The sequence below is a fragment of the Lycium barbarum genome, chromosome 3 (assembly GCF_019175385.1).
Source record: "Lycium barbarum isolate Lr01 chromosome 3, ASM1917538v2, whole genome shotgun sequence".
Classification (NCBI taxonomy): domain Eukaryota; kingdom Viridiplantae; phylum Streptophyta; class Magnoliopsida; order Solanales; family Solanaceae; genus Lycium; species Lycium barbarum.
The window spans coordinates 107,705,762-107,718,568 of NC_083339.1; the positions used below are offsets into that span (position 1 = coordinate 107,705,762).

The window sequence follows — 12,807 nt, forward strand, 5'->3', positions numbered from 1 at the left end:
ACGGGTTTTTCATATAAGATTTTGAGTGACATGTTATAAAGGCAAATTTCATATTTCTTGGAACTAATTCTTAATTATGGCAGAATCATTCAGAGATATACGTTGCATTCTTAATGATTGTATTTATTTTCTTTCCTTTTTCTAATCAATTCTGAAGTGTAAACACATTTTGTCCCAAATATAATGTTCATTCGAACCATAATTATAAAATATGTACATTTGTGGCTTAAAAAATATATTCCGATAAACATTTCTTACCTTCAAATTTATAGGTCTATTCCAGTGCTTCTAGTTATCTCTCACTTGTTCCTGAATATTATTTCCAAACCCACCGGAATTTTACTGTTAAGAGAATTAAGATAGAGAACGCCAAAGTTTTGTGATCTGATGTGACAGAGAAGAAAGTAAATATCATATTAAAGAGGCGAAGGATTGACCTGCGAGGCTGGGCCACCATAACTCCGCCACTTCTGCATTTACCGCCAGTTTCATGGTCGCACAACTATTTTTTACAGCTTTAAAGTTGCTACTACTTTTTTTTTCCAAATCTTTCCTCCTTTACATCTTTCAGATTAGGTCTCAATTAGTTCTTCTCGTTTTTGTTTTCTTCATCCCTTTTTTATTATCTTTCTCTCCTACTCTAGTGTTAACTGTGTTTTTTTTTCCATTCAGAATGAGTAGTTAACTATGTTTTGGTAGCATATATGTGTGGAAACTTGAAAGTTTTCTTGAATCTTTCGTTTGATCCAGTGTATAACGGCTTCTTAATCCTTGTTAATTGTGTCATTTAATGCTAAGATGAAAACTGAAATGGAGGTATCAATTGGTGTGTCCTCTTTCTTTTTTAGAATTTTTTCTTACCTTTGTTGTGTTGTTTTTGAAGCATAAAAATCCAAAAAAAGGAGAAAAAAGATAAATGCCAATGGAGGCCATAGAGAGGTGCCACATAGGATTGTCTATGCCTAGCTTTATATTATATATAGATTTAATTTTACCTCATAACCTTTTAACACTTTCATTATAATAAAATTTTGCACTTAAAAACAGATGCTATTTAGAGGTCGACATAGAACATTATCAAACCATCTCAAACGGCTTTTCAAAATAAAAAAGCAATTTGTAAACTTTTCAAAATTAGTGGGCCAATGATTAAAGGAGTTACAACAACATACCCAGTGAATTCCACAACGTGGGGTCTAGAGAGGGTAGAGTGTACGCAGATCTTATTTCTACTTTAGGTAGGAAGACTGTTTCCGGAAGACCCTCAACTCAAAAAAAAAAAAGTATAGGAAAGGTCAGATACGGACAAACAAATCAAAGCAATTATGAAAATGAAAACAATGAAAGTAAATAAGTCATTATAAACCAACAGATACTCGCAGAAATCAAGAAAATGATCAAAAGAGTTAGTGGGAAGGAAAAAACTCAACTATATCTTTCATGAAACTTGTAAGGATTAAAAAACAGCAGAAGCAAATAGTGAAAGAACTAATGAAAGGGACAAGGCTACACCGTTGGAGCCAATTTGCTGATAAAAAACTCTGACGATACTCCTCCCTCTGCCATATCCATGTACTGGGTCTCTCATTCTTTTCTTTTTTCCCACATTTACAGAAACCCTTTCTTCTTCTTTTGACTCTTTGCACACTCATTCCTCTCTCTTTATTCCATATTCTACCCCCCTTGTCTCTCTCTTTCTGTTATCCTCTTTCATATTCCTGACCCGCTTTTCAAGACACACCTATATATCCCATTCCCCATATTATAGAACGCACAATTGCACAGACCTAGTTTCTTGATTCTCCTTGTTTTGCATAGCTAGTTCCACCATTTGATATTCCCATTTTACAGATTCAAGATTTTCTCCATGTTCTCAGGACAATGAATGCTTATTGCCATCAAAAACCATTTCTTGTTATTGTAGATTGTAGATTTTTACTCCCAATTTAGCCATCAGATAATCAAGAAAAAAACAAAACCAACATGGACAAGCACCGTAGATGGACATATTCAATAACGAAACTTGTTTTCTGGACAACCCTTTTTGCAGGTACCCTTCTTTTCATATGTTTCCAAAACTCTCCTCCATCTAATAATGCTCATCTCAAGGTGATCAAACGGGGTAGTAGTACTAACAGTCGTAGTAGCCCCGAATGGGAAAAACGTGTCAAATTATCTGCCCGTTCCGGTCATTTCTCCATCCTCGTCACCGGTGCAGCCGGTTTCGTTGGGTCCCACGTCTCCGCTGCCCTCAAACTCCGTGGTGACGGAGTCGTTGGCCTCGACAACTTCAACAGCTATTACGACATTTCATTAAAAAGAGCCCGTCAGAAACTGTTGGAAAATAATGGAGTTTTTGTCATTGAAGGTGATATAAATGACAATCATTTGCTAAAAAAGCTTTTTGATATTGTGAAATTTACACACGTAGTGCATTTAGCTGCACAGGCAGGTGTTCGTTACGCAATGAAGAACCCTGGTTCTTATGTCCATAGTAATATTGCAGGCCTCGTTAGTCTTTTCGAGGCCTGCAAATCAGCTAATCCACAGCCTGCAATTGTGTGGGCATCATCTAGTTCTGTTTATGGGCTTAATACCAAAGTACCCTTCTCGGAAAAAGATCGAACGGATCAACCAGCAAGTCTATATGCTGCTACTAAGAAGGCTGGTGAAGAGATTGCACATACATATAACCATATCTATGGGCTTTCAATTACAGGGTTGAGATTCTTCACTGTTTATGGACCCTGGGGACGGCCTGATATGGCGTATTTCTTTTTTACGGAGGACATACTGAAAGGAAAGCCGATTTCACTGTTTCAAGGTTCCAATAATAGAAGTGTAGCAAGGGATTTTACCTACATTGATGATATAGTGAAGGGTTGTTTAGGGGCTTTGGATACAGCAGAAAAGAGCACAGGAAGTGGTGGAAAGAAGAAAAAGAATGCACAATTAAGAGTTTTTAATTTGGGGAATACTTCACCTGTTCCTGTTACTAAGCTAGTTAGCATATTGGAGAAATTGCTTAAAGTAAAGGCTAAAAGAAATGTCTTGCCATTGCCAAGAAATGGGGATGTTATGTTTACTCATGCTAATATCAGTTATGCTCAGAAGGAATTTGGATATAAACCCACAACGGATTTGCAGATGGGGATACAGAAATTTGTTAATTGGTATCTTGATTACTATTCAATAAGTGAAAAGAAGAATTCTTGGTGACCTTATTGATGGAGTCTAGCTAGCTGATCAAGTAGATGTTTACCCAGAACAGAAAACGGGAGTGTGTGTGGTTTTCCACGAGGAATGCATCAAACGCTTGTATAGGCATTTTGATTTTTTAATGGACGAAGTTTCTTCTTCTTCTTTTCTTTTTTTTTTTTTTCCTTTTTTCTTTGATCAGATGTATTAATTACTTCCAGTTAGGGGGATTTATTATGCTAATCATCTTACTTAGTGTTAATGAACTGTGGTTCCTTCTTTCCTGTCCCCATTAGAATGTGCTTCCACTTTTTCATGATTGTGGCAATGCTACTTAGTACTTCATCGCGTGCAAGTCGATCTGCACCCTTATGGTACTTCCATGATTTGCTTGTATTAGTTATACTGCATTCTTTGCTTTGTCTGTGTTCTTTCTTGGGGAAAAAAAATCACTTAGAACGATAGGCGGGTAAGGATTTGATTTCGGACTGCTCTCTGTTAGTGAGTCCATCAAAACGCAAGAGATGTCTGTAGTTTACTTGTTCCAGCAGATAAACGCCTTGACTAAATTCTTTTTGCAGCGAAATTTCATCAAACCAGGCAAGCGGCACTTTCATACCAAAGAAAACCTGACAATGGCTCACTCTGTAGGACTACACAGCACTCAAACCCCACAAAAATACCAATTTGTAGTAGCAGTTCTAATTCTTCCTAAAAGGGCAATCCCCAAAACATAAGCTGTTTCGTGGTCAAAATATAAGCCACATATTGCTGTTCGAACAATATTATGCATTTGGCAAATTAAGCAGTTTAATTTATTAAAAATAGCCCAGGCTTTTACTGTCGGAAGAGCTAAGTTTGCTTCTTTTTTCGGATGCAAAATAGCATTTACACGGCTTCTTTGGGCGACATACTGACACTAACTTCATTCAAAAGTACAAGCCAATATCGGAAGTTTAAGGTCATCATAACTCAGGTTATAAAAAGAACCAAGAGCATAAAGGAAAAAAACCAAGAGAAGCTGCCTATAACTGAGCTATGTCATCTCGCATTACTCATGGATCGCTAGTTGTGACATGACATAACTACTAATTCCTGAATATCATCTAATCATTTTGCAAAACGATCTAATAATTCAAACTCCACAGGATCTGAAATGTGAGAAGCAGGCGAGGTTGACACACTTCAATATACAGCAAACGTTCCATGTCAGATATAGTTATACCCAAGAAGGTAATCCGATCAAGAAAGATGACCGCCTAATGATGACCATTTTTGCTGTCACTATCCATTTCCTCCGCGTCTTCAAACCTTTGATCATTAATTTGCAGCTGCAGCAAAAAAAATAACATCTCAATTTCCAGCAACAAATAGCCAATACTTGGTAGAAGTTCCATGTGAAATACTTAAAGCAGAAAAAGCCAGATGCTCATATCTCAACCTACTTTTACAGACGTGTACACACTTCAACCGTCACCCCCACCAAAAAAAACCAACAAAAAAGAAGAACCGCACAGATCTCATAAACGAGGTGTGTTATATGAGGGGCCTTTCACATGCCAGTGCCTGCAATTATTAATACTCCCTCCGTCCCATAATAAGTGTCATCTTAGCCAAAAAAAATTGTCCCATAATAAGTGTCACCTTAGGATACCAATGCATATATTGACTAGTTTTTCCATCTTTGCCCTTGGACAAAAAATGACAAATTTCTTTATTCAAGGCCAAAAGTTGGATGCACAATGTCAATTCTGGTTTTCACGTGGAAATGAAATTGGCCTATGGAAGATAGGATTAGTAAGAGGCAAAAGAAGTAGCAGTACTCTAAATAAGTTGGATTCCCACTGTCAAAAGATGGACTATGCTCTAATCATCAAGAGGAAAAAGTAATTTTTTTTACATAAGAGTAATTTGGTAAACTTTATACTTCATCATTGGTTTCTTAATATGCGTGTTTTTGGCTAAGGTGACACTTATTATGGGACGGAGGGAGTAATAGTTTACATCAGTCTAAAAACATGAAAAGTAACTTAAGACAAGAATCGCCAAAGAGGGGCTCTAAATGCTTGACAGTGCTTGTAGAACATCTAAAAGGATCAATTGACAGATACAAGTGAGGGATAACCTAGTGAAAGTCCCCTCCACCTCCAACAACCTTGAGGTTGGGGTTAGTCACCAAAGGAGCAGCCACTGTTGATTCCTGGGTTTAGGTTCGGCCTCTGTTTTACATAACATGCATGCATCGAGAAATTCAGGTAATGACAATGCAGATTATTCTTATAGAAATACACGTACAGATTAAGCATGTATTCAGGCTCTGAAGCCTTATGTCGTGTTGTGTGAATCTATAATACACACTAATCTTCGATTCCCGAATATGTAACGACTTATTATACGTTTGTTACTCTAAAAATTAAGTATTCAATTTGTTCTAGTTCACCTCCAATTGCTACCCAACCACAACACCTACCAAGCAAGCCAAATGAAAGACAAAGGACAAGACTAATCACAATTTTGAATTTCAAGTGTCAAATCAAATCTACAACCACAGGCCTACCTGAAGCACATTATGAGCTAAGTCGTGATCCCCATTCGAACGACCAATTGTATGTGTAGAATTTTGAGAAATCATCCACTCAGATTCTTCTTCTCCTAAAGTTAGACCAGCAACAGTAGAAGTTAGTTCACAAAACAGAATTGGTTTGTTAAAAAACAATCAATGCCTAACAATATCATACCAGCTTCCTGATTTTCCAGCTGATCTGCGCTGAAGATCCAATTATGCTCTTCTTCCTCCTCTATGGAAAGCAACACGAGACTTTATCAAAGGAGAAACAAGACGTGTGCAGAAAAAGGTGAGAAGAAAACATGTTATGCATCCAAGAAATAAATAACTACCTTCAATTGGTTCAGGATTAAGCTCAGCACACTCACAAAAGATCTGGAAGAGAGTATCCACTGTCAAAATAGAACATACAACACAAACTTATCTTTAGGAGCTGAAGTAGCATAAGGTATTTATCCTAGAAAAAACAATGAACAAGAATGAAGTACCTTGATTAGGATCTGATGGAACAAGTCTCAACTCAGTGATCCTTGATAAATCTGATGACACATCACCCTCATCAGTGGAGCCTTCTGACTCGTCATCCTCCACTCCGTTGTCAATCTTCAAGAACGAAGCAAAAGATAACATTTATTCCCATACGAAAAAGCAAAGTATGTTTCACATTTGTAAAATGGAAACAAATGTTTATCCAGCACTCAGAACCCTTTGGGAAAAAACGACACAGATGATCACTCGAAACTTTAGACAAGCCTGAAAGAAAATAATTGCTTTACCAAAGACTCGTTAATTATAAAATATAAGACATATTGCAACAGAACAGATACGTGCATAAGCATGCAACCATCCATCTGGTTCAACAGTACATGTTTTTTCCACCTTCAGTGAACATATTGCATACACTAGACAATCATAATCTAATAAATAAAAGAAAAAGCATTTTACAATGTCGAAAATATCTAACTATATATTAACCGTGTGAGATAGCATGCTGATGAATCAAAAAGGAAAAAGAAAACAGCTGGATGATATCCTCCAAGCTCAAGCAAACAGGAAATACTACAAATGAATAAAAACAAAAAGAAACTAAAACTTAAACAGTATGCTCAAATTGCCCTATTGAATGTAGTGGAGTTGTGTACTATTCTACACCCGTCAATAGGATCAAGTGAGATGACTAACTGAAGCAGTTAATTTTCAGAAAATCTGAAACCAAAAACCAGTTTAATCACACTTTTACATACTCCTCCCCAAAAAATACAAAACTAGAACTAAAAGATTTTCACATTAGGTGCGACAAGGTTTGTGAAATCCAAATGACAGATGATGTTTTACCATAAATGTAAATCAAATGTGATTGCAGCTTTCCTGAAAACTATGCAGCTTTCCTGAAAACTAGCTTTCCTTTCCCAATTCACAGAATCCATAATTGGTTAATCAAAATACCAAGTCAAAAAAACAGCAGCAGACTTATGCTTATTCCTATTTCTTCTTGTTTTTCTTTTTGACTCTCATTCTCACCCGATTGTCGATATCCCAAATCACTGTGGTCCCTTGCATTCACAACCCAATATCTCAAGCATCATCTTAAAATGAGGTCGAGGTGGAAGCCTAGAAATCTAACCAGAGAGAAAAATATATCCTTGTTGTGCATCCCTTTTTTTTTTTTACGTTGACAACTGTTAAAATGAGTTTTCCAGTCGTTTATCTAATTGCCAAACCATAGGCATCTAAGGTTAGGACAACTAACACAAAAAAGGTATTCAAAAAGAAAAAACATCACTTACAGTTGAGTCCCTTAGTTTTTGCTATGGAGTTACCTATGTGGAATTCATTTATGCACACTCTAATAGATTTAGCCTCAGAAATACTGAAGGCCAGGTTAATCATCGGCATCTTGCTACTCCCCTTGCAAGTTCATCTAAGACTGACAATTGACCCAAGACTGAAGACATTTATTAACCAATCCATAGTTTATTTTAATAAAACCAAAAGATATTGTACATTAGCATTGGCTGAGACTTTAATTGAATTATTAGAAACCATAATTCTAAACCAACTGAATATCCAGTTAAGGATCTACAAACTCATGCAAAAAAGTGTACAGGGTATCCAACTAAAATCATAAAAACCCAAGAACCTCCCATTGCCAAACGCTTAGATACCAAAAATTAGCTAGGCTTGGAAGATAGAACACCGCAAAGACACCATAACACTAGTAGTCAAACTCTACTGTTAGTGGACAAGAATCTATGTCACCAATTACACATTTTAAGGTAATCAATAACTAATTCTTGACATCCAATTTTGTCTCTCCCTCCAAATCATTTCTTTGGGCTTCTTATTCGCTAAAGAATTTAACTTTGGTTATCTGTACTATTTTATTGCCAGTACTACTCTTTCTTCAATGTTTTCATCGTAGCTTTTTGCTCGCGCATTTTTGCTCAAAACCTTTTTGTTTTTTTTGAGCCGAGACTCTATTGGAAACAACCACTACGACACTACCCCAAAAAGGTAGGGGTAAGGTCTACGTACACCCCACCCTCCCCAGACCCCACTTGCGAGACTACACTAGGTATGTTGTTGTTTGTCATATTCGTTAAAATTAATCCATCTTGTGAGGAGACTGGTGGAGCAGTATAGGGAGAGGAAGAGGGACTTACACATGGTATTCATCGATCTAGAAAAGGCTTACGACAAAGTTCCAAGAGAGATCCTATGGAGATGCTTGGAGGCTAAAGGTGTACCTGTGGCATACATTAGGGTGATCAAGGACATGTATGAGGGAGCCAAAACCAGGGTAAGGACAGTAGGAGGAGACTCAGAGCACTTTCCAGTTGTGATGGGGTTGCATCAAGGATCAGCTCTTAGTCCGTTTTTATTTGCCTTGGTGATGGATGGATTGGCGCGGCAAATTCAAGGTGAGGTGCCATGGTGTATGCTTTTCACGGATGACATAGTCCTAATCGACGAGACTCGTAGCGGAGTTAACGCTAAGCTGGAGGATTGGAGACAAACTCTGGAGTCTAAAGGGTTTAAGCTGAGTAGGACCAAGACAGAGTACTTAGAGTGTAAGTTTAATGAAGCACCTCAGGAGGCTGGCTTGAAAGTGAGGCTTGGTACCCAAGCCATCCAGAAGAAAAGTAGTTTCAAGTATCTTGGGTCTATTATGCAAGACAACGGGGAGATTGACGATGATGTCACACATCGTATTGGGGCAGGGTGGATGAAATGGAGGCTTGCTTCCGGAGTGCTATGTGACAAGAAGATGCCACCACAACTTAAGGACAAGTTCTACAAAGTGGTGGTTAGACCGACTATGTTGTATGGGGCGGAGTGTTGGCCAGTTAAGATTTCTCACGTTCAAAAGATGAAAGTTGCTGAGATGAGAATGTTGAGATGGATGTGTGGCCACACCAAGAGTGACAGGATTAGGAATGAGGATATTCGGGACAAGGTGGGAGTGGCCTCGGTGGAAGACAAGATGCGAGAAGCGAGATTGAGATGGTTTGGACATGTGAAGAGGAGAGACACGGATGCCCCAGTGCGGAGGTATGAGAGGTTGGCCATTGATGGTTTCAGACGAGGTAGGGGTAGGCCAAAGAAGTATTGGGGAGAGGTAATTAGACACAACATGGCGCAGTTACAGCTTACCGAGGACATGACCTTAGATAGGAGGGTTTGAAGGACCCATATTAGGGTAGAAGGCTAGTAGATAGTCTCATTATTCTGTCTTATTAGTAGTCGCATTATCGTAGTATAATTTCTTGTGCCCTGATTTATGCTATTATCTGTTATTTCCTGTGCTTTGATTATTCTATGTTATCTGTGTCGCTTGCGTTACTTCATTTCCATATCGCTTTGAATCTCTTAGCATTATCTGACCTCTTTTTATGTTTTTTATTGAGCCGAGGGTCTTTCGGAAACAGTCGTCCTACCTTGGTAGGAGTAAGGTCTGCGTACACTCTACCCTCCCCAGACCCCACGTGGTGGGATTTCACTGGGTTGTTGTAGTATATTCATAGTTTGAATCTACTTGATTTGTTCAAATTACTATTACTGCCAAGGTCATTTCATTATCATCTTAACCTTGTTTTAAAGTAATTAACATTACGTAGATTTTGAATTAGAATATACATCAATCTTTATTAGTTTGTCTTATTTGGTAATATTGTTTCTGATATTTATAATAGTACTATATATTTGCTAGATAACACTGAATCAATATTATACTTGTTTTCGTCGAAAGGGGAAAAAAATCAACCAACTGGAAATATTATAATACTTATTATTACCTTACTCATCAAAATATCTTGCTTGGATATTAAATGTTTTAAACAAATTAATTGCATTTACTATCAAATTATTTTTCTTTGCAAGTAATTTCTACCATTACTATGTCGCCATTTTGAAATCATTATCGAATGTTATATAAAAAAAAAAATCATCTAATGCATTTAGGAAAATGAAAAGGCCCAAAAGAAATAAAAGGGAGGATACAAAATGGCCTGACTTTCGGACTCAGTCAACATCTTCAAGCCCAACTGATTCTAGATTTTCCTTTGACTAATAAGAGTTTTGACCTCCTTTCCTTCTCCCTCACAAAAGATTCTTGCTTTTTTCTTAAAATAACATTTCTTTCCATAGATTCTCTCCAACTTCCATGGCAGAAAATACAAGTCTTCGCTTCACCATTTTGGTGAATATTCCGGCAACCACCATTGTCGGACCAGAATGGCTCATTTAGCCATTTGAATTTCAAGACTCTTATTTTGGTCCCCCCAAAAAAATCACCTACAAACCCCCCATAGAAGGCAATAAAAGAAGTGAACAGTCGTCGCCAAAAAAGGGACCCTCGTTGGCGACCTTTAGCTCCACTGCAACACCAACTCTCCTCTACCCTTTGTTGTCCTTCACTCATCGAGAACCATCAAAGGCTCACTGTTGCACCCCCATCTTGAACTACCTTCCACCATCTTTTCTACAAGATACACAAACAGAGCTTTATATATCATCCTTCCTCCATCACCATTGTATTAGTTGTCCTCTAAAGTTTTCTACTTTGGTCGATGATAATTTCAGGCCACCTTTCTTCAACTCCTCACCGAAAGAAAAAAAAATGGAAAGCTGATTGTTTGGTCGATGTAAATGACATACACCGCCGGATATGGCAAACATCTCAGTAGTTAATGTCTTAGTAGTGGCATACAACAGGGAACCAATAAATGGTCAACCATCCTTCTTTTTTTCGATAAGGTAACCACTTGTATATCAAAGACTCAGCACCAATTGGTCAACCATATTAAGGTTATGGTTTGCCAATTATAGAACTACCTGATAGCACCAATAACCTAGTACTTGTAGTCAAATTAGCGTCATATATGTTTCCCGCACTTGAAACTATAACCATGACTCAAAAATATGGTCCAGGTTAGCATTCTGGAAGTTTCAAAACATATATAAATAACACTTCGTTACAAGCAACTCAGTTTCATTGCAACCATTTGAATAGCGAAACAACTCACAAACTAACTTGTCCATTAGTCCGAACCTCAAAATCCCAACGAAGTACGGGATCGGAAACATACATTCCTCTATGATAAGAAATGGACTTGGGCCTAAGTCGACTTCAAAAGCAAGCTCATGAAGTGAGGATTATCCAAGACCATATAAGGCGATCTTTTCTCACTCCCTAAGCCAATGAGGATAAATCTAACACACAAACACCACTTCCCACGCCAAGGCCTACCAACTAAAGCGTGGAAAACATAAGATGGGGATCCAACATTAGGAAGTTCAATAACAAGAATGGGCTTGGCTCTAATACAATAATAAGAAATGGACATTGGGCTAACTCAACCTCAAAAGCTAGCTCATGAGGCAAGGATTACCCAAAACCATATAAGGAGATCATTTCACATTCCCTCAACCAATGTGTGACAATCTAACACTCTAAAAGGCTTTAACTCCTTTCCATCCTTGAATATTTCTCTCTTTTGGAACTTTTACACTATATTACCAACACCACTGAGGAGGTCCTCTTTCATATTTCGGGAAATCACACATGCCTTTGTGGCTCAACTCGGAAACGTAAGCTTTTAGGAATTTTAATCATACTCATAGATTGTAAAATCATGAGATAAATCACTTATTCAAGAAAATGAGTAGTGTTAACACAAATTAATCTTCAGTTTTATTACTCTCTTGCTGATATAAAGTAAGACCCTAAAACCTCAGATAAGCGGGAAAACATATTTACATTTCAAACAAGGAGATCTAACCTGAGCATATAAACAAGGATGCGGATACGCCTCGGGGTCTCTAGAGACAGCATGAAGTGAAACCGACAAGAAATCAACTGCATAACCTTTACTCCTATCCGTATCACTTAGCCACACCACTTGCCTGTTAATATATTCACCAATTACAACAAAAAAAAAAACTAAAACGAAGACTTCTGAACACAAACAAAAGTAAATTGAAGACTGAGATGTTACTTTGTAGTGATATAGAGAGTGCCAGGGGACTCAGGTGGGCGGCTGCCGAGGACTATGGTGGTTCCAAGTTGAACCTGCATGAGTTCCTCGCCGTTGTTGGTGTCCAGGAATGGCTGCCCGGTGCCATCACCTGTTCTTTCAGTGACTAACCTCAAGCCTGACATGTTTTCCGGTTAATTGATGTTGTAAAAAGGAATTGGAGACTATTAAAGAGTAAAGACTCTGGTACCTACTCTAGGGTTTTAGTTTTGCTTGGGCGCCAAAATTATTTGCCACAACATTTTGCACCGTTAAGAAGTTTCTAGACTCTTCAGGGAGGAGGTCTTGGCTAAAATAGTAAGAGCTCGTTTGGTTGGGGAACAAGTTATTCCGGGCTAACTAATCTCAGAATTAATTATTTCGGGATTGTTATTCCACCTACATATCGGGATTAGGAAATTAGTTATTCCGTGATTTTATCCCAACTAAATGTGGGATAAGATGGACTAAATTTTTATTCCAGAAATATTTTTGCTTATCCGTCATACCAAACGACCCCTAATGATA

General features: G+C 37.8%; 2 protein-coding genes across 2 annotated transcripts; one reads left to right on the forward strand and one right to left on the reverse strand.

Annotated features, from left to right (window-relative positions):
• The first annotated feature begins 1,460 nt into the window (after positions 1 to 1,460).
• LOC132631751 (UDP-glucuronate 4-epimerase 2-like) lies at positions 1,461 to 3,477 on the forward strand. The gene has a single exon (XM_060347449.1). The coding sequence runs from the start codon at positions 1,984 to 1,986 to the stop codon at positions 3,217 to 3,219; it is 1,236 nt and encodes a 411-aa protein (XP_060203432.1). The 5' UTR covers positions 1,461 to 1,983; the 3' UTR covers positions 3,220 to 3,477.
• Positions 3,478 to 3,966: 489 nt separating this feature from the next.
• LOC132631753 (chloride conductance regulatory protein ICln) lies at positions 3,967 to 12,571 on the reverse strand. Its single transcript, XM_060347450.1, has 7 exons — positions 12,262 to 12,571; positions 12,046 to 12,169; positions 6,253 to 6,367; positions 6,097 to 6,156; positions 5,937 to 5,996; positions 5,756 to 5,850; positions 3,967 to 4,529 (listed from the first exon to the last, which is right to left on the reverse strand). The coding sequence occupies exons 1-7, from the start codon at positions 12,423 to 12,425 to the stop codon at positions 4,458 to 4,460; spliced, it is 690 nt and encodes a 229-aa protein (XP_060203433.1). The 5' UTR covers positions 12,426 to 12,571; the 3' UTR covers positions 3,967 to 4,457.
• Between the last annotated feature and the right edge of the window lie 236 nt (positions 12,572 to 12,807).